Source organism: Chaetodon trifascialis, chromosome 5 (assembly GCF_039877785.1).
Source record: "Chaetodon trifascialis isolate fChaTrf1 chromosome 5, fChaTrf1.hap1, whole genome shotgun sequence".
Taxonomy (NCBI): Eukaryota; Metazoa; Chordata; class Actinopteri; order Chaetodontiformes; family Chaetodontidae; genus Chaetodon; species Chaetodon trifascialis.
Genome location: NC_092060.1, coordinates 29,824,680 through 29,852,578, shown reverse-complemented (window position 1 = coordinate 29,852,578; position 27,899 = coordinate 29,824,680). Strand labels below are relative to the sequence as shown.

Below are 27,899 nucleotides of genomic sequence, written 5' to 3'. Positions count from 1 at the left end.
CCTCTGACAAAAACCAGCTGACCCTCTTTCATTGATTCTTTTAAAAAAAGATGATATTTTTGGTCAATCTGACTCGATCCCTGCATGTAGCTGAGCTTTACAAGCGTGAAGATGCACTCAGGAAGCACCTTAAACAAGAACTTAAGACAGCAGGAAAAGGAAAAACTAATAATATTCAACATAGATGTGAGATCATTTTACCTAAAACCTTGTCTTCTTTATCTTATCTTGTATTGTTGATAAAATAAGATAATACCTTTATTAGTCCCAGAGTGGGGAAATTTCAGGTATTACAGCAGCAAAAGTGGATGGCAAACATAGAGGGCATCAGTAAAAAGGACATTAAATATCAAACCAAACAATATAAACAAGGAATAATGAAATATGAACAAACAGTACTGACATTGCACATTGATATGACTGATGTAAAGCATCTTTGAGTTGAGTGAAAACGCTGCAGAAATCCAGTTTCCTGTGGCATAAAACACGACCACAGCTGGTTCACTGCTGTCCAAAACCTGGAGAAGACACTAAAACTTGACTTCATGTGGCTTTTATGGAGTTTACTCAGCAATACTAACAAATCAGTCTAATCTTTTGGAACCGGAGGCTCAATCAAAATGAGCAACAACATGTTTGCTGGTGAACGCATCCTGTATGTCAACAGCAGCACACTGAGACGTCTGTCCAAACCAAATATTCATTGTTTTTGTGCAGCCTGCATTCAAACAGACGACACACGACGCAGATGCACAACAGCCTTCGTCAGTCTGAAGCCGTGCAGCTGAAAGGAGCTGTGCACGTACCTGTCGATGCACGAGCAGCCAGACGAACAGCAGGCGCGCTCATTGAACGCCGTTAAGGTTCGCGTTACTCACTCATCTGCAAAGTCCTCCGCGCTCTGACCCAGATTCTTCTTCTTCATCCTCGGCCACTCAGCCTCTCGTGTCATCACGCTCTTCACATCATTTGTGAGATTAGTGAGAAACTGCAGGAAATGTGACAAAGGAAGCCAACAGACGGAGGAGGTCGGGTTGGATGGACGCGTCAACAAAACATCTAAAACACGCTCATTTTCGTTTCTTTTTCATGAGATTAGGATAATTATTATTAATAAATGACTCATTCTGTAACCTCATCCACTGACAGTTATTATTGTAGTGATGACGATGAAGGCAGTAAAGCTTTTAACCCAAACCAAACGTTTCCCTCAACCTAACCAAACTGTTTTTGTGCCTGAACTCAACCAAACCTTAAAACCGATTTATTTATCTGATCTATTTTTCAACAGCTGAACTCAACAAAAAAGATTGGCACAGATTTATTTTGCCCTGAAAGCAAATTAGAGCAGAAATTAAAAATTAATTCATCTATTTTAACTGCTGCTCCCTTAGTCAGTGTCAGTAAATTGAGCAAATATTTTGGCTGCTTTCTCCTAAAAATCTATCATCAGTTTATATTCAAATATGTTCTGAAGGAAGTTTAACCTGCTTTGATTCACTAGCATGTAATCGCCTGCAGATCCACCAGAGGGCACCATGTCAGAGGCACGTTTTGGCTCATCCACGCATGAAAGTACGCCTGCGTGAAGCTGCCGTACCAGCAGGGGGCGATAATGACAGGAGGCCGTGATGAGCGGACGTTTCAAACATCACGTACGTCTGTGACTTACGTAACTGACGTTCTCATACGAACGCAAATCGTGACCTTTTCCCAAAACTAACCAAACAACTGTTTCTCAGCTAGCTTTATTTTGAAAGTCTAGCTGGACGTTGCGTAGTTATTGTTGCTAACTTGACTGCAGAATGACAACATGTTATTTCCGTGCACTGACGCGGTGGGCGGGAGGTTCTGGCGTGATGCCGCGTAGCACAAATTTGAGCAACTGAAAGACGATTAAGGGCCGAGGCTGGTTTTGTTAATACGTTGAAAAAGTCAAAAACTTCTCCCCAACATTAAGCAGGTGTGAGCTGCCTAAACATAAAAACTGTAAAATAAGATCGTGCTGTATGAAAACAAATGAAAAGGAAAGTTTCCTCTCTCCTAAGAACAAATCCAGCTGCATTGTTGGCTTCTCTGAATGTGTTGATGCATTTTGTCTGAGACGGCGTTGATGTCCTTTTGCTCTGACTGCTCTTTCCGTCGTTGGCGATGCCTCAGATTGCATCATCGCTTCCTCATTAGCATCGTTACAGACTGTTGGAGGCAGCAGAGCTCAGCCTCCTTCCTCTTCCTCGTGTCTGTTTGCTTCCTTAACATCTCCCCCATCCATACATCACTTCCCACCCACCGCCTGCCTGACAGTCTGCCTAATACCAATTACACAAAACTCCCTCTGTCCTCCCGGCTCTCTATCGCTTTCTCTCCCTGCCAAAAATTTATTTCCTGACCACATAACACCGCTCTCCTCCTCCTCCTCTTCGTCTTCCTCTTCATCCGCAACTCAGGCTGCAGTGTGAAGCGGGTTGAAAGAGGATTTCGACACCACCTCTCTGCAGAAATCTCAGCTCTTGAGTGTTCAGGAAGAGAAACTGTATTTTTTATTTTCTGGTCTCTATACATTTTAAAACAGAAGTCCTTGAACTTGATTTTAAATTCTCCTGGAGATCCAAACGTTCCCAGAGACACCAAATATCCCGCTGCACGCTGAGCGTTATTTCATCATTCATACATTCATCTTAATGTGCCCTTATCACCTTGAAATTGCTGCTTCTGCATATTTGACTTCCTGCATTCCTCGACTCTAATTTCTTCTCTTCTCTGCGGCTGCTGCGACCTGATTTCAACACCAGGAATCAATACGGTTTCATCTGGCATTATTATATTATCATCTGCTTCCTGTTTTAGGCTCGCTTTACGTTCCCGCTTCCACAAAAACCACAGAGAGAGAGGGAGGAAGGAGAGAAAGGAGGAAAGAGGCAGGATGGAGGGAGCGAGTGCTGTTACAGAGGAGGAAGGAGGCGATAGAGGAAGCAATGACTGCAGGAGGAAGGAAGAGGAAGACAACAGGAAGAAAAAGAAATCTAAGGAGAGAGGATGAGAGTACAGGTCGAGGAGGAAGGGATAAAACAAGGTGAAAGGAAAGAGGAAAGAAGAGAAGATGGATGAATGGACAGAGAGCGAGGAAACAAGTGCGTGTGGTAAAGGAAGGAAAGAAGGAAACAAGAGGGGAAGTCCTGAAGGAAGAAAGAGGCGAGGAAGAGAAGAAACACGAGAGGAAGAAAGGACTGAAGGGAGGAGGAGTTGGGATGGAAGACAGAAATAAAGACAATTGGAGGAAGGAGAGGAAGGAGAGGTTACACGAGGGAGGAGGCAAGCAAGGGAACACGTGCTGTGAAGAGGAGGAAGGAAAGAAGGAAACATGGGAGGAAATGCAGGAGGCAGAGGAGGATGAAGAGAAGGGGGATAGAGAAGAAAGAGGAGTGAGGAAGGATGAAAGAAATCTTAAAAAAGGAAGACAGAGGAAGAAAAGGAGGTGGTGAGCAAAGGAGGAGAAAGATGACAAGAAAGACAAAAGGACGACAGAGATGGGACAAAGAGAGATGGAGGGACAGAGGAGGCCAAGAAGAGAACAAACCGAGGAAAGGAGGAGGAAGGAAAGGAGACACGAGGGTAGGAAGGAGGCCCTGAAGGAGGGAGGAGTTCAGATAAAACAAAGTGAAAAAGGGGAGCGAAGAGGAGGAGCGTGAAGACAAACAGCCGCAATAAAAAAGCAGAAGAGGAGAAATGGGGTAAAGTGATGAAATCTTCGGGGAAAAGACGGCAGAGAAAAGCAACCTGCTGCAACTGTGTCATCCTCTTCAAAACAAGCTGTGATAATATTTTCTTTTTGTTGTTCCCAGAAATATTGTGTGGCAATGAATTTAATCATTTCGCCCCGAATTTCAATTTACTGCTGTAATGCGATGCAACAGCGCTATAAGCACAGTGTCATGAGCGCCTTCCTCTGAGTGCGTTTGATATTCCTCACGCACGGCAGCTGCGTGCGGGTTTGTTTTTATTGAAATGTGATTGGGTGGCGTCTCGCTTTAGGGCACGACGCTCTGCGACTCGAGGATTCACGAGTCAATTTCCTGGAGTGGAAACCCATAATGGCGAAGGAGCAGAGCCTCCTTAGGAGCATCAGGAGGAGCGGCGCTGAGGACGCTGTAAGTCGCTCCCGGCCGGAAACGCTTTGGGCGGTGGTGGGGAAGGGGCTGCTTTGCCCTCCGAGGAGGACACGGGTCACGTCCTCAGGCGGGAATTCTGGAAATTTTCTGGAGGTTTTAATGACCTGAGGTGCTCCTCACAGTCTGCAGGTAAGAGCTACGTTTCTGTAGTTCATTTGTGCTTTTGACCAATCACGTTTGAGCGGCTTTGGTTGCATGCAGGTAACACACGGGCTGAAATCTCAGAGCTTATTGGCCGTCTGATGATTTAGCTTTAGCTTTAGATTAGCTGAAATTTCAGCTTCACATCTCAGGTTGCTAATGGGGTGCTGCAGGAGGAAGTCATGGATTAGCATCTTAGCGTAGCATATTTAAATTTGGCCCATAAAATAGCTCAAACTGTTGGTTTCACCTCGTTCAAGTTCTGCCCAGTAAAGAAGTAAATCCAAGTTTTTGAGAGTTCCAAGACAAGACTGGCTGTTCAAGGCTGTTCACGTGCTTCGTCACTTTCAGCCTCCAACGGCGGGTTCAGACTGAGCAATAGAAGCCGGATCACTGCCGGACCCAGTGGCATTGCTCGGGTCTCTGCATCGGCCAGTTTGCAGCGAGTGAGCTCACATGTTTGATGTTTTCGTCATGAAACACGAGCTCAAGGTGACGTCAGTGGACGGAAACCTGGAAAGATCTCGTCCCGACTCACACCTGCAAGAGCAACAAAGACAGAGCAACAGCCATCGTCTTCCTTTGACTGAATGTATTTTATTGTAAAGCTATAAGGAAGGAGTAATTACAAGATATCATTTCTTTGATTTGCTCAGCAAAAATAAAAGACCACATTTTTTTAAGGTTCAAACATGCGGATGCTGATCAAAAGAGAACAGATGAGGCTCAAACGAACACGTCACCCAACTTCCTCCGAGAAAATTAAAAGACCCAAAAACCAACGAAACAACGAAAGAGAAGAAATGTTCAGCTTGTCTTCAGACTCAGCCTGGACGGACATGAGAGAACGGAAAGCGGTAAAGCCGGTGGACGATTGGAGGAGAGACGCCGTCGTCCTCCGCTCTGAGCCTGGATCATCACTCCTACATTTAATAGAGCCTACGGTACTTTAGACAATATAATCCTACAGGTTCAGATTTCCTTCACGTTGTTTGAATATATATATTTTTTTAACTTCATTTTTTAAAAACCTACACTTCCATGTACATAAAACTGTACAAAAAACAAGGCATCACTAGCATTGTTCCTATATAAATATAACCAACCAACAATTAGGCTACAAACGTGGACTTCTTGTAAAGACAAAGTGACTCGGCAGCTCGGTCCTGCTGTTTTCTTATTCTAGTGTAAAAAAAAAAAAAAAAGACGTTTTTCACTCCATCTTTGAGGTACGGAAGCTCGGAGCCGCCATTTTTTTAGGTGCGTTGTCTCCAAGAATGCAACAAAATTATCTCAAGATATTAAACATCATTTCACGACAATCACAAATTTATCTGACTTTGGGGGAAAATCAAGGCGCTCGTGTGTCGTTACCCTGATAATTAATCAGCATCTGCACCAACAACAACAAGCTTTAAGACTTTGTCCTGTTTAACTTTCACAGGCTGATTCATCTCAGAACTGATTACAAATTTTCTCAAAATGGAATTTTATGGAGCCCAGAAGTTTTTTTTTTGTTTGTTTTTTGAGCTCCATTTTTTTTTTTTCAAAATAACAAACATCTTGTCGTCTTCAGGCTTCAAACCATTACCTCATGAAGTCTGTAATATATTCACTCGACATGTTAGACTGTTAATCTGAGATAACGAGGTCATTTCTTTGTCTAAAGATCTCAAACATTATCACATGACCACGACGTGATTATCACTTTTATTATTTTATGTTTTTTAAAAGAAGAACTATGTCAATGTACATCAGGAAGTTCAGTTTTTGTGGATTCGTGGTATTTTTGATGCTTATCGTCTCGTATTCTGGGAAATCGAACCATAATCTTGTCATTGAGATAAGTCACGATCGCGAGGTAACTCCCCTAAAAATTAGCGTTAGCATCGACGGCCGCTCTCAGCTTCCGTAGTTGAGTGTGAGAGACTTCCTGTCTGGGGTTTAGCTCGTCGCCGCTGACGTCGCCGTTCGACTGTCAGATTCTGTGAAGAAGCAGTTTTCCAGTTGTGATGGAGTAAAGAAAGAGAAAACACAGAGTCCAGTCTGCCCGCTCAGAAACATCATGAACACCGCCGCGTCTGGTAAAAAACAGCAACGACCATTTATATTCATACAGTATGTCTATAGCAGTGTTGATTCATAACATTGATAAAACAACTGCGACAACAACGAAAATGTATAATATTTATAAAGTTGGCTTGTTTCATGCTCAGCTGAAGCCTCGTCCTCGGGGGCTTCAGCCTTAGTATAATACACAACCAAAAAACAGCAAAGCACTCCGAACTTCGTCACATGATCGGAACGAGGCCGCCGCTCTCGTGCCGCCGCTCGCTTTCAAGCTTCGGACTTTTGCGCCGATCAAATTAGAATAAGCTGAACTGAAAGCAGCAGACGTGAAGCAAAGACGCGTCCACAAAGAGTTTGGTCATGAGCTGCTGTTGGAAACATCAATGGAAGCTGAAGTTTTAGCCCAAAATGACATTAAGTCATTCCAGACGGAGGAACGCGGCTCTCGGCCTCAGAGACGTCGATCAGGAGGCGGCGCTCCGTCACGCCGTCGAGGCCGCGGCAGCTTCGTGTTTTATCAAAGCAGCACTTTTTACCTGTCACAGTCAATTACGTCGCCGCAGGTGTGACCACTCAGCCAATCTTTAGTGCCTCTGGAGGAGCTGAAGCCGTGGAAATGAACCCTGATGACATCACAGTGATGTCAGCAGGGTTAATGGGCTTTGAGGGTGTAGGTTCATTACAGGAAACTTTTTGTTTTCTGAGAGTTTTTCCAGCGAGAGTCTATTGAAAGACGGTGAATTACATGAAGTGCAAAGGTCTGTTTCCTGTCTGTCCTCCATCTTACTGGACGCAAACGCTCGTCAGTGACGTCGTCTCAGTCGAAACCGATTTATAAGCGTGTTACATCTGTTTGAAGTCAACAATCACAAAGTAGATTTTTTGTTATAAAATGGCCGTAAATGAGAAATTTAAGACATTTGCAGCTGTAAATTTGTGCAGTTTCATTTGTGTTAAATCAGCTGCAGACGACAGATTGACGTGTGAGTCTTTAGATCGTGGACGTGTCTAAAAAACACAAACGTTTACTTTTGGTGAGTTTGTCATCGTTTCACTCGTGTTTGATTTGACGAAAGCTGCTTCCAGTTTCTGCGACGCAAAAGTCCCGAAAGACAAAACCAGCGCTGACATGAGAGGAGGACACTTGTTCCAGACTGAATATTAGTGGACAGAGAGAAGAGAAAAGATGATTCACTGAGTCATCGTGTTACTGACAGAGCGAGGAGTCGAGGGGAAACACTGAAGAAAAACCATTCCTGCTGTGTGTTTGAACAGAGTGAAGTTTTCGTTAAGCTGCACAGACTCAGAAACCAAAAACATTCATGTTTACTGTCATTTAGGAGCAGATTCCACCAAACGGCTGAACTCACAGCTACGACAACATGATCCCAAAAGATAGCAGAAGAGTTTCACGACTGGATCAGCGTCAACGCAAAATGAAGGGCTGAAGGTCCGAAACACAGGCTGCGTCTCAAACTGTCCTCTGCGCATGAATACGGTTCAGTTAATTATGAAATACTTTGAACCAGTTTATTTATTAACCTAACGATTACGAGCCAATGACTTAGCCTCACGTTTACCGACAAAAACCGGACCAGAACACAACTGAATGTCCGGTTAGGGGAAGTAAGTTACGAAAAATATGAGATATCATTTGAAAAAATCTTTGTTTTCATAGAGAAGAAGCAAAATATGTGTTGATATTTCCCTCTTAAAGCTGCATTAACTTGTATTTTGTGTTATTTTTGGCCACTTGGAGGCAGCAGAACGAGTTATTCTTTTAGCCTTTTAGCTCCATGTTTGGTCTCCACCAAATCCTGAGAAAACGTCTCTTTAGCTGCCAGTTGTTCCACTTTCTTCACTAGTGCCTGTCTGAGCAGGAAGTGGACACTGAACCAAACAGGAAATGAGCCGCAGAACCAAAACCAGGAGCTAAAAGAGATGCAAGCGAACGGTTCACGTGGCCGTGATCCGATCCGTCGTCGGTGCAGCTTTGAGAGCCACAAAAACGAACAATTTGAGACGCAGCGTCTGTTTAAGGAGACAAAACATTCCTCTGAAAGCAGAGCAGCAGATTTCATACATAAATAATGTCCGTCAGTAGTAAACCAGCCTTTCCAAAATAAATGCATCTCACTTCATGAAGTGTTTGAGGAGTGAACCAGTGCACCTTCTGGATGACAAGTCGAGGTTAAACCAGCGTGTTTCAGTGGGAAAACTCTTCATTTTCAAACTGAGAGAAGCTGCTTTTGAAATGTAAACCAGCGTTTTCAGAAATACACAAAGATGTTTTCGAGGTAAACTAACTGCGTTTCATCAGTGAAGGACGCACATCGCGCCATGTTTGACGTGGAGCTCAGACAGTTCAGAGCGGCGCTGAAAGGCTTCACCTCAAATGTTTACAGGTGATAATTCACATGAAAACCTGCCGGACGACTCACGGAGAGGAGGAGCGGCGGCCTGTTCTCATTGGCTGTTTTCTCTCTGGAATATTCATGTATGGTCTCAGTACTTTGGTGATGTCAGAAATACATACGTACATATATATACATATAAATATATATGTACGTATGTATTTCATGTGTCACTGAAGCGGATCTGAAAGTGAAGGCAGCAGAACGAGGTGGACGCTCTGCATGCAGACACCTGCTGAACACACACACACACACACACACACACACACACACACACACACACGGAGGCTGTCAGTGTGTGTGACAGCAGCTCTCCTGGGGGTTGATGGGTAGTGGGTGTCGGTGGGGATTGGGGGGGTGTATAGGGTGTTCCTCCAGGGAGCAGGAAGTGTTTGTAGTCTGACAGGAAGCCTCGAGACCAAAAAGCTTGGGATCATCTCTATGCATACACACACACACACGTGTATACTGTGTGTGTGTGTGTGTGTGTGCGTGCGCTGTGTAGACACGTGACTGTTTTTAACTATAAGGCTGAGAGGAAACGGTAGAATTTTACAAATCTTACAGTAATTTTCCTTTTTTTTTCAAAGTTCAGTTGTTGATCCAGATAACAATTCCTTTAAGATGATGTAATCTGATTACTTAAAGGATTAAGGATTACACACCATGGTGCTGAGGCTGCTGACGTTTTTCTCTCATATTTTATCTACTTTCACATGTGAAGCACAATTTGTTGAAAACTTGCCGCTTAAATAAACCACATGGCCAAAAGTTTGTGGTCGGCTGTCCGTCCACTGCACTTCACACCACATACGTCCAAACTGTCCAGCACCTTCGAGACGAGCTGGAACTCCAGCTGGTGTCCCTGCAGCAGCTTCAACTGGGAAGACTGGGACCAGAAGAACACTGAAGAACACCAGTTACAGGAGCACATCTTCAGCTTCAGCGCACAGGTGAAGAGGCCGACTGTCCACATACTTTTGGCCATGTGGTGCATGTGGTTGCAATTTTTCTTATTGTTGGTGCGTGCACACACACACACACGTGCACACACACACACACACACACACACACACACACACACACACACACACACACACACACAGAGCTCTCCTGCTCTAAGGTTTTGCTGTGAGGTGAAGGCAACAGCAACGCCAGAGGTCAGCAAAAGTCATCAGGGGTCAGCGCAGGTTGCTTTTCTTCTTCTGGGGTTAATTGGAGCCAAAGAGCTGAGGTCAAACGGACGCTTCACGACTCCGACCTCCCTCCTCTGTCTTTGCCTTAGACAGCACAACACAGCGGCCACCTGGGAGAGCGGCGGCTGGCCGGCCGGCCGGCCGGCGTCATGGAGAGGCAGAAAAAATGACTTGTTTACGATGAAACTGTGAAGTGTGATGAGGGGAAAAGGAAGGAGGAGAGTCGATGTGGACCTCCATGTTGGGTCTGTAAATAATCAATCAGAACTCTGAGCGCCGGCGCTAAATCACCAGAGGAAGACGGCGAGCGCGAGGGACCGCGGCGGCGCCCATGAACTCTAAATCTCTGTCACTGGGAGGGTTGAACATCGGTTGAATGATGGTTGATTTATCTGCAGGGGAATACTCTGTGTGTGTGTGTGTGTGTGTGTGTGTGTGTGTGTGTGTGTGTGTGTGTGTGTGTGTGTGTGTGTGTGTGTGTGTGTGTGGCTTCTAAACAGGCAGATATGTCCACAATAAATCAAGTCGCCCTCAGAGAGACAGTCACACACACACACACACACACACACACACACACACACACACACACACACACACACACACACACACACACACACACACACCGAGCTTCCACACATCAAAAACAAATGTATGTACAATAAAAACCAATTAAGCGGCGGAGCGCGACATCAAAAACAAAAAACGAGGGGAAGAAGCGGTCCGACCGGCTCGGCGGAGGCGATTCTTCGCCTAATAAAAGGAGGTATCGCGACCCCTCCGCGACCCGCAGGCGACCTCGTTTTGCTGCCTGTTCAGACTCGGAAGGCGTCGCAGCCCGGCGGCGGCGCTTTGATGTTCCCTCTGTGATTCTGGAGGGTGGATGTTCACATCACACGCGCCGTAAAAAACAAATGACAAGTCATTTAGTCTCATCTTCAGCTGGCGAGGGCTGAGATCATCCCGCTGCTTCCCGCTGCAGCTTTTTTTGTTCAGGAAGTTTCTCCAAATGAATAAATTAGTTTATTAAACGAGGCCAAAGGAGGCAGATTTCTACAGTAAGAAGAGCAAAGTTTGATTCCCGGTTAGTTAATATGTGACCGTCGATCAAACTCAGCGCGGCGGCGGGCCGGTCCTGAGGACGCCGATCCCGCCTCCATGAGTTCAGCTGACGATGGAAAACAAGAAGCTGTGGCGAGTGTCTGTTTTCCTGTTATTAAACGTCTGTGGTTTAAAAATCAAGCACACAGTAACAGTAATAAAGACAGTGGACGTGTCCTCCAAACACCTTTAAAAATGTCTTTTTATAATGAGGGAAAATGCTCACTGGCTGCTGCAAAGTTAAAAACAATGCATCAGAAATGTTTTTATTTATTTAAGATCCATGAAATTAATGTAATTGAACTCTCTGTGAACTCCTCTGCTGTCTGCAGGAGCCACATTCTCACTTAAGATATTGTTGAATAAGTTTCAGATTTTAGTTTGTCGTCATTTCTTTTAGTCTAATAATTCTTGTTGTCAGCAGCAGCGTTCAGGTTTTTCATCATTCAAAGACAAAGCAGAGACTTTCTGTTTTCTTCTTCTGTTTGTCAGGTCTATTTTGTAAATGGGATGATGGATTAAAAATCCTCATTTTGCAAGTGGACACGAGTTCATTTGAGGTCAAACTGCCTCTGCTGAGCTTCGCATCAACATGAGTCCAGACTGCAGGCTGAAAGAGTGGTATGATTCAAAGAGCCTGATCTGCAGCAGAAACAGGTGAAACGGCCTCACGCAGGCTGATTCCTCGCTTTGTTTTAAGACTTCAGAACTCAGCGAGAGACTAAACGACTTGTTAGGCAGATTTTCTCTCTCTCAGTCTCAGCTGGCGCATCACTACAGGTGAAATCTCACATTACCCTCAGCAGCCATTAACACCGGGCTCAGAACGAATGAACTTCCAAACCAGCTCGCTTTTACTGGCGCAAATTATCGCCGGTAATGTGCAGAGCCTCGGGCTGTAATTAGAGCTTCTCTGCTGCGCCGAGCGGAGTGGGTGTTAGTGGACTGAGGCCTGCGCAGGTGTCATTAATCCTGCATTTCTGTGCGACGGCAGCACGGCGGGAAGCGGCGCCCACCTCCCCCGCTGCACACAGCTAACAGGTTCAATAAATACTCGTGCTAAACGTCGGACGGCTCGGCCTCACACTGAGGAGGTAAAGAGGTGGGAACTAACCAGCCGCGGCGCTGACCGGAGAGCTCTTCCTCCCAGCTCGAAAACACAGCAGGGAAACGTGCAGCACGACAGAGTCAAAGCGGTGCAGCGCCAGTGTGTCGAGGAGCTGATGCAGATGACTTTAAACGCATTATAAGAAGCATTATCAATAAGATTCATTGATCTGTCCGTCTGGCACGTGATCAGCGTATCTCAACACCGACGAGCCGGACTGCAAATCAAAGTGTGGATGTTCCCGCTCCCCAGAGGATGAACCCTGATGACTTTGATGACCTTTCTCAACGAGCTGCCGCGTCTTCAAAACGAATTCTGATTGAATCAACCATAAATATTCATGTTCCCCAGAGGATGAAGAATAAGAACCACAGTGACCATCTGATCTTTCCTCTGACACCACCGTCAGGCAAATGATCCGATCAAATGATCCAAGCAGCATCGTGACGTTCGCTGATCACACTCCTGCTCCCCAGAGGACGAACCCCCTCAACTTCAATGACTTCTCGACTTTTCCTGCCACATTCAGGACAGACTTTACGCTGAAGTAGGGATATCAGTTATTTTCTGGATTCATCAGTTAATCGTTAAGTCTTTATTAGTCAAATATCAGAATTTGGGAGGTGAAGTTTTCAAATGTTTTGTCTGACCAAAACTGAAAAGTCCAAACACATTCAGTTTACGAAGCGACAGATGAAACAGATCATTTTCACGCTGGCGAAGCTGGAACCAAATCACGTTTTGCTAATTTTGCTTCATTTAAAAAGTTAAACGATTAACAGCCTCAGCTCGACAGTGAACGCTGCAGCCTGGAGGGGGCGCTGACGGGACTCACAGGAGGAGAAGTCACGTTAGCATCGGAAAAACAAAATTTCGTTTCTAGACGTGAAAACCAAAATGTGTTTTCATGGGACTTTTTTATATTTTTCTGAGAATCAATTTAACCGTCACTTAATTTCCTGCTAGTTTTCATTTATGGTTTACTACTGACGAGAGCATTAGTAGTATGAGTGGTGCTTGGATGCTCAGCTTTGGCTGAAACACTCAGAACTCAGATTTCTGCCAGTTCTGAATAAACTGGTGTCAGTTCACCTTGAACGATCCCATCTCCTCGTGAACCCAAATTCAAGCGTGTTGTAAAGTTGTAGAGGAGAGAAAACAAAATAAGAAAAAGTCTGTTTGTAACTCGGCACCGTCGGTGATGCTCAAGAGTCCAGGTTCCTGCAGTGTGACAGCAAACGCCGCGGCGCCGCTGCTCTGTACATGCGAAGGTTTTCAGTCCATCAAGCCGACGTTACATGAAGATCTCCAGACAGCACGACAGCCACGGATCCACACTCACAGCCACAGCAGTTTCCTGTTTGTAGTATTTACAGCTCTGTACACTGAAAAAAGACCTCTTCACGGCAAGAAAATGAACAGACCTGAAAAAGTTCTCAACAGCAACTCCGGAGATTGCAAAACAGCCGCATTTCTGCAAACGTCTCACATTGATGACAAGCTGTTCCTGATAAAAACGAGCCCGGTTGATTTGATGCAACTCGGCTCAAAAATGTATTTCCCGGAGGCTCCGAAGTCGACGGAGAAAAATTATAAAGAAACACAAAATCAAACTGATCCAAATCCCCTAAAAATCAGGATAGATAACATTACACAGTATACTTAAGTAGGATTTACAAGATGTACTTTTCCTTCTGCCCCTGAAGGTGTTTTTCTTTTTCTGTTCCGACACGGTAACATAGCCTAAAGCAACGCACAAAAATCCAACTCAAATACGTGAGTAGCTAAATAGTTTCCCATTAAATTATCACAACGATGTGGTGTAGTTTACATTCCTTCTGCAGCAGCGCGAGCCGCGTGTTTTCTTCAATTGATTTTAATTAATTCTATTTTACATTTGATTGGTTTCTAGAGGGGGCGGCGGCGGTGGCAGTGGGCGAGGCGGGCGAGGGTCTAAAGCCTTGTACGGTGGATGCAGTTATAAAAAGAAGGGAGGAGGGGAGTCGGTGCTGCGGCACAGCGAGTAATAGGCACAGGGGGCGGCAGTGAGGGGGCGGGACAGGTGGCGGCGAGCAGCGAAGGGGGATGATGAGGAGAGTAAGGAGGGGGTGGGGGGTTTAAGGTGGAGAGCGGCGCCCTCACAGGTAGATCTCCCTCTTGGAGGTCTGGCCGGTCGGAGTGGTGGCCGAGTGGTACTCCACCGCCTGGCTCAGTGGGATCTCCTCCAGCCCACAGTCTTTACCGGACGAGTCTCCACCCCCGGGGTAGGCACTGCTGTAGGGCGTCATGAACCGCATGTTGGCCACTTTGGAACTGCCGCCGCCGCCGCTGCCTGTCCCGCGCTCCTCCGTCGTCAGGGGCTTGGGGCTGCCGTTGGCCATCAGCTGCTCCTGCCCGTCCATCTCCTGGTAAGGCACAAAGGTGGACAGCTTGGGGGCGTTCTTGGACACCTTGCGGTTGGGGGAAGGCTGGCCGGGCATCCAGCAGGAGTCGGAGTGGCCGAACTCGGTGCACTCGTGGGTGCAGTTACCAGTCATGGCCACATCGGGAAGAGGCCTGAGGTCTGCAGAGAGAAAGACAAAGACACAAAGGAAGGATGAGTAACCTGGGATGGACATGAAGCTCTCAGAGTCCTTTCAAAGAGACACACGAGAAGGAGAACAGCTCTCTGACACGCTAACAAACCAACTGCTCAATAAAGCTGTTGTGGCTAACACGTTAGCAAACACCAGCGGTGCGTCTGTGTCCTCTGATGAACGTCAGTCCAACACTCCTGCTCTTTTAGCTCTGCTTTGGTCTCCACCGTCTCCTCACGAAAACCTGTTTAGCTGCTAAATGCTCCACTTTGACTCAAACTGCGTCCGTCTGCTGTAAAACAAGCCGAGGAGCCGAGTCCAGCTGAGGAGTTTATTCTAGAGGTTCCTTCCATGTGAGGTTATTTCTGAACACATGTGGAAACTGTTACTGGTCTTGGACCTGACGTGGACTCAGATTGGACAGACTGGTGCTACACAGTGTTTATGAGATGTTCTGATGAACTGGAAGCAGATCGTTTAATCAAAGGGGTGGAGAAAAGATGGATGATGAAGGAAGTTGTATCAGGAATGATGATAAACTTCTCTTCAGCCAGAAACTGAAGAGTCTCTTTTTTATTTGATCTGTTTTATCTTTTTTATTCATATTTATGCTGTTTATTTTCTGGTGTTGTCTCGTGTGCGGATGCTTGTTTGCCTTCTGTGATTTGAGTTTAATTCCTGGCTGCGGTTTCCTTTGAGATAATAAAGTTTGGAGTTAAAGTTGACTGTAAATAGACTTGTCTTTGACAGGAGACAGATGGAGGTTTCCACTCGCAGACGCTGATGTTTCTGTGTGCAGAGGTCTGTGTAAACGCCGCTTTCGTCCCCTAAAAGCCAACAAACCTGAGCTCGGTGTCACAGTTCAGCGGCGTGCAGGCTGGCAGGAGCGCCAGATTAAACCCGTCATTATCCCTTTATCCACACGCGCAGCTCTCCATTTGAAGGAAATTAATTAAAGCTCAGTGTGTATTTTTAAAGTCGCTATCAGTTCGCAAAGTGCCGGGAACGTCGCCTAATTTGTCGCTGAAAGACGGAAACCACGTATCAAACGGCGGCGCTGAGCGTGAAACAGGATCAGCTGATTTAAAGGAGGAAAAAAAACACGCTCAGATTCGTTAAAACGTTAATTATGTTGCACAAACAGCCAATTAAGGCAAAAATAACGACACTGTAAGTGTTTTTTCTTTACCTACACGGCGGATGACGTGGAGACGTTTCATGGGTTATTTCTTTCCTGTCTTGTATATCAATATTGTGAATATTTCTTCCTTTGCTCTCTCGTTTTCTCCCATTGTTCATTGTTCTTTAATCCTGAGCGGACGGACGGACGGAGCCGGACAGACGGACGGACGCGGGGCTGAGCTCGCATTTAAAAAATCACAGCTCGGAATGGAAAAAGGTCAGAGATGGAAGCAGAAATATCAATGCGTATGCAGAAAGTAACCTTTCTTCTGTGCGTGACATTAGATCATTCTTTGATACTGGCGGCTGGAGGGGGGGGGGGGCGCCGGCTCTCCCGGGGAATGGCGCTTATTTCCCAAAATGCCCTCTGCTTCATGCATAATTTAAATTCATTGCCTCCTTTTTGCAAAAGGAGCTACAGTCGGCTTTTCTGTCTGTTTGCGGGTTGATGTGTACGTTTTAATCCCGCCGAGTGCTGAGTAGCGACCGCGCTCCGTCTCCTTTTCCCTCCCTCCCTCCCCACATTCTCACGGCCGCCGCTGCCGTGGATTTTAGTTTTTAAGCACTTCCCATGCAAAAGCAAGGTGCTTGCAGAAATGTTAAGTCATGTGCGAGTGGCTGCTGAGTTCAGAGCGGCTGTTAATAAGTGCTTTGCCTCTGAACGTCGTGTCAGCAGGAGGCTTATAGAGCGCGGACGCCCGCGGAGCTGCAGGGCTCAACAAACTAACAGAAAAAGGCTCAGCGAAGTTCAGCCGGACTGCAGCCTGCAGGGAAACTTAGCTTGGCAACAGCTGAGACCTCTGACCTCTGACTGTGTCTACGGAAACCTTTTTCACCAGGTTTCCACTTTGTGGCTAAGCTAAGTGACTGCTTCATGTCGTCAGATCATCCCTCTTGTGCTCGGTATTCTGTGGCCGCTGCAGCTGCAGTAATATCAGAGTATTTTAAACTGTAGTACTACCAGACCGGAGTACTTCCTGCAGATGTTCCTGTTGGTGTCTGCCATTGAAACGAGCTCTCTGACACTTGTCAGAGCGGAGCGTCTTTCTCGGGGGAGCCATCTTTGAACAGGTGTGTAAGAGCAGATAAACAGGAAGCTAACCTTCTGCTCAGACACGCCTGTGGTGGCGTGATGTGATCAAGCTGCTGCTTCACTTCAGCCTGTCTGCTCTGCGCCTCGTCTCAGATGAAAGCAGGCAAGTGGTGTCAAAGGTGCAAGTCACGTATGCGAAGACAAATACGATGAATAATGAAGAAATGGAGATATAATAATAAAAGAAATGTACATACTGTATGTGATCAAATCAGTGTATTGAGCCTTTTCATGCTTTCACACATGTTTATAGTTATGTTTAACATTACAACAGGAGTCACCTCATATTCACTACCTCTTCACACACACAACATCTCTGATTACTTCCTCTTGGCCTCTTTTTCAAACAGTATGAACAAAACCTTTGTCTTCCTGCGGCGGTGTGCGCAGATCTTTCACATTAAAAGCCCGTTTGTGGCTCAAACACTATAATCACTTCCATCACTGCGTTTTCTGGGATTAACGAGTGAATCAGAACAGTTGTATGTAAAAACATGGCAGGAAAGAGGAAAAATTGACCTTTCAGATGCTAGAATGCTTTTAATGTGAAACCTGTGTGCAGCAGGAAGTGTGAATGGCGAACAACGGCAGCATGAGATGCCATAACTCTTTAGAAATGTAAGAATTCAACGTGACGAGAGGAGAACATGGAGGAAATGTTGAGCAAACAGCCTCAACAGTGAATTAAAACAGGACCAGAGGAGAAAATACTAAAGTACGATAAACTTTATTTATAAAAACAAGGAAAATTAAAAATATAATAACCCCGTTTCAAATAAAGGCCTGGGTCTCTGTCCAGAGGTGAATAAAGGCCACGGTCACTGTTTAAAAATTAGTTTAGATATTTTCATACATACATGGAAGTAAGTCATTGTTTTTTGTGTATTTAGTGTTTTTTAGATGACTTTATGAACACAAACTGTCTGTATGAGAGAACTTTGTGGGTTCGGGTCCAGCGCTGCAAACATCCCTCAATGTGCAGTCGACATATGACTCAATATAAAACAATAACTAATTAAAGAAACAAAGCAGGGGCCAATCAGAGTGTGACCCTGCGCTCAGGCCCTCGGCGCAGCGATCTGTAGCTCTAATCACAGGAGTTAGCGCTCGGCTGATGGGGGTCGTGTTTGTCCTAATTAAGCACAAGAACTAATTGGCTCTGCTTTGAGATGGAGCTAATTGGCGAGCATGACGGGAGGAAGAGTTTGGGCGGTTAGGGTGGGTTGTGGCTACGATGTAAGATCAATACCGGGTTTGGCTAATAAGGCCTTCCTCTGGCGCCGGACACGAGCGGGCCGCCGCCGCCGCCGCCGCTCGCCATCATCATCAAAGCAGATGAGACGGCTGATCAGACGCTGATGAAGCCTGCTGACAAAGCAGTGTTTACCGCCGCTGACTCTCATTAGTGACTGAGGCACAAACATCACCATCGCCCCAGAACTTTGTCACCTCACGTATTAAACATACGTGCGACAGACATTTGATTTAAAGCGTGTGCTTCATTGTTAACGTGATTATTTTGATGGTTGTATTGTTGAATGTTTTGATCTAGCTGGATTTGCTTTAAGCGGTTATAAACCCTCAGTCGCTCGTTACAGGATGCAGGGATTATTTACTGTCTTTGGCTGCTTGGTGTCCCACCCCTCTGACCACTTCCAGTCCAGTATCCACATGAATTCATATTTACTGCTGATGCCAACCTTCACAGCTGGATCATCAGTTCCTCAGTCTGAAGTCTCACGCTGGAGGAAGCGATGAGCACCGCGGCCTCAGGGGGGCGCTCTGCGGGGCTTTAAACCTTAAAGTGAACCGCGGGGAGTCGCGTTGGTCGGAGATTCGGGGTTTCTCTTCAGTACTTAAGGGAAGTTTGAAAAGTTGCGGCCCCTGGAGGAGAAGCTATCTCTGCAGCTCCCCTCAGCCCCCTCGGCGAGGCTCGGCGGCGGCGGCGCTGTCAGAGGGCCGGAACGCTGAATTCAAGGTTGCCTCTATTAGTCAAGGCTATTTAAAATGGAGTAGCCCTCCTGAGTTTTTCCCCCTGTAGCCCTTATCTGCACTCCTGAGTTCCAGTTAACCCCAGGGACCCTCGCTCGCCCCGACGGCCTCTCTCTCTGCATAATACACTCCGCTACCTTGGTCACCATTTTCCGGTCAAACTAATTAGATTTCAGAGTCCCTGCTCGGGAAGATGTCAGTGGTATGAAATGAAAATAATTTCCAGATGAGTATCTGACATTTTACGCTGTCGACTAGAGTAAAGAGCCCAGGCGGATTGGCTCCCTCTTCCTCCTCCTCCTCTTCTTCCTCTGCCTTTCCGCTCCATCACTTTAGTCGCAGAGATATGCTAAATCCTTGTGCTTCCCTCTCTCTGCTCAGTCCGCGGTGATAAATGGAAGCGAATGTACACAAAAGAGAGCTCCTCTTTTTTCTGCTTCTGCTTGAAGTGTTAATGTGTTTAATTACTTTGAAGCTGCGTTTGTCCGTGCGTGTGTGTGTGTGTGTGTGCGTGCGTGTGTGTTCGTGATGCCGTTAAAGCTGCAGCAGGAAAACCTTCAATTAGTGCCTTTTCTCAGTCGATGACAATGGCTCCAATTTATCTTATAGGAACAATAGAGAAGTGAGAGGAGGTGCAACTGCTCACAGACGTCCAGGAGGAAGCGAGCGACATGCCGCTGCTTCCCCCGCCGCAATCATCGGGCACGCCGACGGCCCACGAGGACGCCTTGGTTTTACAGACGTGTCCCTGGTTTAGACTCCCTGGAGGCCGTGGCCACGGTGTGGGATCAGTCTCGGTGACATTTGTGCTCTTCAACGTGTTTGCGTGGTCACAGTGTCGGATCAGGTGATTATGGAGTCTTAAATGTCCGTCTCGACCTCACGGAGACGAGTCAGACAAGTCAGCTGTCATGATAAACAACCTGCGAGGGCGACCGGGCCGGAGACGACGTCCACAGTATCACCCGACCTGAAGCCATGTTTTCTGTCTGTCTGTAAAGTGCGACGCACTGCATTGTGGGATTGCAGCAGAAAGACGTTGTTTGGCAGAACTCGCTCTGCAGTTTAAAGGACATGATGTTGGACACAGTGCAGGTCTGTCCCTCAAAGCTCTAAGACAGCAGCCATCTGCACGGCCCTGCTGTCAGGAAGACGCCGTCTTCTGAAGGAAAAACACTTCCTCACACACACACACACGCACACACACACACACACACACACACGCTCCTGGTTTGTCAGTCAGTGTGTGATGTGCTACCTGACCTGAAAGTCTGTAATGACATAAAACTTTCCAGGATAATAAAGACGACGATGAAGACAGAGACATAAACAAAGTGTCCACGCCGTTTTAATACAACCGGTGAGCGTGGGACCCTTCCAGCCAATCAGAATGAAGTGTTCTCCAGGACCATGTGGCTGTGTTTGGTGAAAATAAATAAAACAATATTCTTTCTCCGTGACAGCGAGATGGAAGTCAGGAGGTGTTAGCCTAGCTTAGCATAAAGACTGGAAGCAGGGGGAAACAGCTAGCCTAGCTTAGTTCAAGGCTCAAAAACACACCTGCACACGCCTCTAAAGCTCACTGTGAGGTTTTAGGTGGAGTTACCTGGTGGAGTTATTAGTTTGAAACAGCACATCCGCCCGCCTGGGGCCGAGAGCAGGTCATGGCTGTGGTCTCTGACAACAAGACCTCAGCTAAACAAACGACGACGCATCACGCAGGTTTCATGGTGGCGGTGGACCTTGCGCAGAGCTAGGCTAGCCGTTTCCCTTTGCTTTCAGTCTTTATGCTAAGCTAGGCTAACAATACCTGCTTCCAGCCGTGTCCTTAACGCACAGACATGAGACTGATCTCATTGGAAAGAAAGCAAAATCTTCCCAAAAATGCTGAATTCATCCTCTTCCTTGTCCCTTGTCTCTGTTTGAGGACCGCGTTGACCATCAGCTGCTCAGATTGGCGTCTTCTTCCAGAAGAAAATACAACTTTTTGAAGCATGAAGCATAAATTGAGGCTGAAATCAAGAAGAAATGTTGGTGTTTTTCTTCCTCTTTGTTTCCTGCTTCCATCCCTCCTTCCTTTGTCTCCTCTCCGTCCATCAGTCCATCTCTGTCTCCCCGGTTTTGTCTTTCTGTCTGTCTCTGACCCCCCAGCCTGGCTGTGTGGAAACCTTGCCGGCTCTAATTAAACTTTGGGCAGATTAGAACTTTGCCTTGTCAGTCTTTATTCATGCTTAAACAAGTTATTACTTTTTGAGAAATTAAATTAGCCGGCAATTAATTAATCGACACAGAGCTGGGAAAGAGGACGAAGGGGAGGAGGGACGGAGGGAGGTGAGGGGGAGATGAAAGTGGAGGAGGAGAAGAAAAAGGGGGGAAGAGGAGTCGTGTTGGCAGAAAATGAAGGAAAAGGAGACACAGATTTATCCGAAGTCGGAGGAAAATTTAAAAAAGAGAATTATAGATTTTTAAATGTCATCCGTTCTTTCGCTAATTAGCAGGAGAGAGCGATGAAGATGAGGATCGTTTGTTTTTCCTTTCAAACATCAACATCTGATGCCTTCACCCCCCCCCCGCCTCACGCAGAGAAGTTATGAGACAGACAGCCGCTCTGTCCGTCCTCGCTCGTCTTCTAAAATCCAAAATGGATTCAGACTCTGACTCTGAGAGCAGAACGAGAATCAAACCGCCGTCTCCGCCATGTTGGAGTCTTTCCTTCCTTCCTTTTCTTACTTCCTGCTTCCTTCGTCGTCATTAGAGCTGAAGCCTTCAATCCTCAAATTTTCTGCACTTTCACCCAAAATTCAGCCTCGTATTTGACGTCTTTGTCGGATCCGCAGTTTAAAGTCTCAAAGTTCGAACAGCGTGACTGAGCCGAGGGTCAGTGTTACCGCTGCGAGCGTTGTTTCATCAGAGACTCGGCGTGATGCAACACCACCACCGCCGGCGGCGACTTCTGCGCCTCGTCCAATCAGCCTCCTGCTCTGCGTCCGTCCAGCGCGTCACGAGACGAATTAACGGACTCCCGGACAGATTGACAGGAAGGTTTTGGTCGAACCTCCCAGACCTCAGATCAGAGCGGCGGCTCCCGAGAAGCCAGAGCGAACCAAAGTTTGTATTTGTAGCGTTTTGTATTTGAGAGCGGCGGCTGAGAACAAACCAAAGCGAGAGAGCGCGATAGAAAGCGCCTGAAGCGATATCAAGTACAATAACACAGCAGCTTCTCCTGGCCATAAATATTTGACCAGTGCACCCCGCTGTGTGTGTGTGTGTGTGTGTGTGTGTGTGTGTGTGTGTGTGTGTGTGTGTGTGTGTGTGTGTGTGTGTGTGTGTGTGTGACGGGTCATTAAAGATGCTGAGGAACATGGTTTGTGTTTGCTTTGAATGCACAAACTGACCTGAATACACAAAGCCTGGCTGGGCTGAGAGCTGGCAGCCGCAGCACATCTGCATCTCTTTAAAGGGAAACTCGCTGCCTCAGTTTTCCACAGTCGAGCTCGCTCTGCTCGTTTCATGCAGGAGGCGCTCACACCGTAAACCCGCCACAGCACGGCCTTCGCTTCTGATTGGCCGAGGCTTTTTCTTTTTGTCTCGTTTACTGAGATTAATGACCAACTAGTCCACCAACGATTGTATTAGATTCTCATTTCCAGACACGTTTATGTTTACGTACGTGCACTCGTGTTGCCAGGTTTAGCGACGCGCTACATTTGCTCTGTCGTGGCTCACAGAGAAGCCTCAGACAGACGGTCTGCTGAGGATGTTTGAGAGCAGGCCGCCTCCTGCAGTCAGACTTCTCCTTCGTCATATAAAGGATGTGAAAGGAAAAGAGTCCTGATAGAAAGCGAGCGCCTGACGCCTTTACAGTCTGTTTAACCCACGGCCGGGTTACGTTCGGCTAACGGCTAATGGAGCCGGAGGCGGTGGTTACCTGCAGTTTAACACAGGTGCTCAGAATAAGGAAGTACTTCCAGAAGCTCAGTTTCTGTGTCCGTTCTGTCTCTTCAAACTGTTGTGATTGGATCAAAAGAACATCTGTGACATAAAATCGACTGTATGAAGGTAGAATAACCCTGAGGCCAAAAACCAGAAGTCAACTACATCTCCCAGGATGCATTTCAGGGAGAAAAACACACTCACAGAGCTTAAAACATGAAGGCTGTTTGTATGAATCCTCTCTCAGATTCTGTTTAAACTAAGTGACTATGACCATTTAGATAAGATAAGATAAGATAAGATAAGATAAGATAAGATAAGATAAGATAAGATAAGATAAGATAAGATATAACTTTGATGATCCCTCGCCAGGAAAATTATGTTGTTACAGACGACTGTGATAGAAGAATAAAGACAGAGACGTAGAAAAGAATACGAATAAAAATAAGAAACTATCTGAAGAAGAGACGATGGTTCAGTGTCTCGGTGGAGAGCTCTGAGCTGCTCACGGTGGAATCAGGATACTAAAAATGATTTGTACGATAGAAAATCTATAACAGCAGAAATAATATATCAGCACATTTTAAGGAATATTGCACAGGATGTTTGAATGCTGCAGATATTAGCACGCTTCACGCCGCCGTCCTGTCCTCTGCAGCAGCAGCAGCAGCAGCAGCAGCAGCAGAGGCTCATGGGTATTGTAGTGTGCAGAATCATTAAACTGCCAGAACTCCTCAGGAACAATTCAAAAATAAGAAAAACCACTTTGGTTAAATTATCCAGCAGACTTCTCGTGTGTCTCTGCCCTGAAAAACTATGAAATCAACCATTCTGCCTGGATTTTATGTTATATATACTGTATGTATAGTTTGTTTGCAGTGTGCAGCTGTAGATGATTCCCTGTGATCCTGAGCTGAGGATACTTCACATTTTGTTTTATGACATTTTAACGTCTCATTAATCCCATCTGTGGTTTTTAAAGCTTAATTATGATTTCTTACTTTACATCAGTCGTACCTGTGGTTAAACAGCGTGGATACTGTGCAGAGAGTGAATAAAACGACTCGTTTATTAAATCAGTGTAACGCGTCTCGATCCAGAAGTTCCATTTGTGGTTGTTGCTGTGAAACGTGATGATTTCTGATAAGAACGAGGATGAAACGGCTGTAATAAGGCGCAGATTGTTTGAAAGGAGGCAGATTTCCTCCTTTAATGTCTCCGCTGAGATGGAGACGTGAGTCGCTGTCAGATGGACTTCCAGACCTGTCAGCGTTGTTTTCCATGCGTCAAACAGCCGCTAATGTTGTAGGTTTAAAGTGTTGCTGTTTACGCCTGTCACTGAAGTTAACTCACGCGCTCGCGCATCAAACGGCGAGCTGAGACAATAAACCAAACCCGGTGACCCTCCGCGCAACAGACGCGTCCACGATGATCGACTGGAAATAACTTCAACCGACCGGAAGAGAACAAACCGACAAACCTGCAGATCACATCTGAAAGGACAGAATTAGCGTCGAGGTGGAATGAATCTGCACGGAGAGAAACGCCAAGCAGTCAATTATTAATAGTGCAGAGGGAAAGAAGAGCGCGCACGCACGCACGCACGCACACACACACACTCTTCCACCCCTGTGGAATCGGCCTACTATGAAGGAAAAATTCAATTATCCTACAAAAGTGAATAAATTTGCAGCATGGCAGCCCGTGGCTGGAGCTGCTTCTGTCTCCCAGGATGCATTTGGGGATCATATGGAGGGGGGTGGGGGGTGGGGGGGGTGCACAGGGGGGTTGAGGCATATTAATGAGACGTTCAGTCTTTTAACTCTGTCACAGTGAAAACACACTCAGAGCTGCTCCTTTACAGCTGCCCGAGTGTGCGTGTGTGTGTGTGCATGCGTGTGTGTGTGTGCGTGCGTGCGTGCGTGTGTGTGTGTGTGTGTGCGTGCGTGTGTGTGTGCGTGCTTCAGTTAAACCATCAGACTTTTTCTTTTCTGTTTAATAAAACTGAAAAATAGGACACTCGACACCAAAAGGACTAAAACTGGATTAAACAAACGATCGAACTCGTCGATTAAACGACGCAGTACACTGCATGTACTGGAAGTACCAGAGGAAGTACTGCGTGTACTGCACGTTCCAGAAGATGCACATGCAGTAAACACATAGTAGTACGGGATGTGCAGTATAACTATAAGTGTGCAGTTTGTATTTTGTATTCTGTTACTATTTTACTTCTCCATTAATTATTACTTTAGATTCTACTGACACATGAAGCTTTATCTTATCTTAATCTTAACTTAGAGGGACTATAACATATTCCAGGAAATTAACTTAACATTTGGAATAATCAGATGCTTTAGATGTACCAGATATACTGCAGCAGGTATATGACATGTACTGTGTCGCACATATAATACAACAGTATGTAACATGTGTATAAATACACAGTAACTGCATCAGTACTACAGTACTACATGTAACTTGTGTGCAAAGTTTCCCAGCAGGTGTAGTAATACGAGTCGTTGATAGCTGGAAATGTAGTAGACACACAAGGTGTTGTTATGTGTGTTCCAGTGGATGAACTACAGCTCTGCAGTAAATGTACTGCATGAACTAAAGTAACATACATGTACAACATGGACTAGATATACAACAACATGCAATACATCTTCTTGATGATGAACTGTAAGTAGTACATGTAGTAACTGACGTACCACATGTACTAGAAATGCCAGGGCGTGAGCTCCATAAGTACTACAAATGAGAACATGTAGTATAAATAATATAAAAGTTTTATGAGTAAAGTATAATAAAAAGTAATACTTTGTATACGTCAGATATTAGAGGTCTTATAGGTGCAGAGGAAACGTACGATATGTACTTCATGTACTGCATAGACTCACAGAATGTAAGTGATGTACTCCAGATGTACTGCGTGTTGTACTGTCATGATGACACCTCGAGACAACAAAGAATATATTGACGCGCAGCCTCGTCCTCGTCCTGTCCATCTGTCCCCATGTTAGCGAGGACGTTGCTGTTAGCATGTTAGCACGCACGCTGATGTGTGAACACGACGTTGAGCGTTTCCACCGTGGTGTCATCTCAACATCCAAACAACAAACAAACAAACAACGAAATGCAGCCTGATCTCAGACCTGCGAGTCGCCGCCCACGCAGGATTTTCCGCCGTCACTCAAACGAGACGCCTGCCTCCACGCTCTGACAGGCGTGGACGATGCCATGGCGGCTGTGCGCGTGAGTCTCCTTAAAGACGTGACGGCTCAGAGATCAATCACAGTCCTCTGATCGACGTGACAAACGTCGTGTCATCTGCTCTGAGCTGTTAATTATCAGCAGATATCCTCGTCTGTGTCGACTGAACATGACAGAGCAGACAGAACAGGCTCACGTGGTTAAGATTCACATGAGAAGGAAGAGCTCAGGCCACATGACAGATGTCCTGAGCAGGCCACCGTACTGACTCTCTGATTAGCATCCTCCCTCACAGGTGAAAAACTTTCCCTCCGGTCGACACGTTTGATGGCGCCTCTCCGTCTGCGTCTGTGTGTCGGCAGCAGGTTTTCATGTTTCCTCGCTGATCCTTTCTGTCTCTCACGGCTCTAAACTGATTGTGTGAAGACTGTCAGCGTCTTCCCGTGTGATCCGGCGGTAACGTCTACCTGCGGCTGATTGATGCGCTCTCATATTCCCGCTTGCGTCGAGCGACGCCGCAGACTGATGGATGGCGACACGTATGACCGGCTGCAGAAAACAACGTGTGACAGGCGTGCCGAGCGGCGGCGAGGTAACGTTACGTCGTGTTTCGGATGAATCAGCGTCGCCTGATCTCAGGGGAAATTCACCGTTCATGCGGTGAGAGGCCAGCTTGGTTCTGCTGGATGGAGGACGCCTTGGACGACGACGAGGAACATTAGTTTTAATCTCCGTCGAGATCAAACGACGAACTCTTCTTCTGTCATTCGTGTCCGTATTTTTTTCAAATGTTAAACAATAAAAAAGCTAAAACCACAAAAACTGGAGCACAGGAAGAGCAGATTCACACGCGCCCGAGCAAAATGAGGAGCATGATAAATTATAACTACCCTCCCGTTTTATGTTTACTCATAAATCCCGACGACACCAGAGATTTAGATCAGAACGCATCCTTATTTCAACAGTGATATGTTCCCGCTCGGCGCCGACAGAAAGCAGCTCTAAGGACTCTCAAACCGTCTCGAAACTGTGCAGAGAGATAATTTGACTGAGAAGAAAAAAGCACATCGGGAAGGCTGCAGATAAACCTCGCTGTCAGACTTTGTGTCATTTTCTACAGCGAGATGAAGTTTGCAGAAGGTTTTTTTTCCTTTTTTAATGGAGGAAATAAAGTGTGACAGACGTTTTTTTCCTCCCCTGCTGGAAATGTAAAAGAGAAAGTCCTCAAACAGAAGTCGAGTCCGTCACTGTGCATCGAGGCTGGAGCTCGCGGTGCTGCTCTCTGGAGGAAAACTGCTTCGCCGACTAAACTTCATGTGGAAAAACTGGTTCAGTGCATCTACAGCTGCCGAGAGGAGGAGCGCCGCTGCAGATGCATAATGCCGATGGAAGGAAGGAAAGTTTCGTTTCTGTGTGCAACATCTTTCTGGATCAGGTGTCACAAAGTCGCTCAGAGCCAAGACACGAAATACAGACACAACATAATGAAATAAGCTGAAAAATTGGATCTTAAGCTGCTTTTTAACGTCCACAGAGCTGCGAAACACAGGAGTCAAAACCTTAAAGGTGCAGCCTCTCTTTTAGTTTGAAGTCCGGATCACAAAACGGCCAAAAAGCTGAGATCAGGAGACGTCAGAGGCCTGCAGGTGACGTAGGTCTGCTGTAAGGCGGGGGGGCGTCTGAGCATGCAGCGCTCTGGAACTGACGAGGC

The 27,899-nt window shown here is 46.2% G+C and overlaps 1 protein-coding gene across 2 annotated transcripts in view; it reads right to left on the bottom strand.

Annotated features, from left to right (window-relative positions):
- Positions 1-11,595: 11,595 nt before the first annotated feature.
- Positions 11,596-27,899, bottom strand: part of LOC139331330 (protocadherin-1-like) — a 161,999-nt gene continuing 145,695 nt past the window's right edge. For both annotated transcript variants that reach the window (XM_070962756.1, XM_070962760.1), the window contains one exon: positions 11,596-14,759. In XM_070962756.1, the coding sequence (XP_070818857.1) occupies positions 14,335-14,759 (425 nt within the window). In that variant the 3' untranslated portion in view covers positions 11,596-14,334. The remainder of the gene's footprint in view (positions 14,760-27,899) is intronic.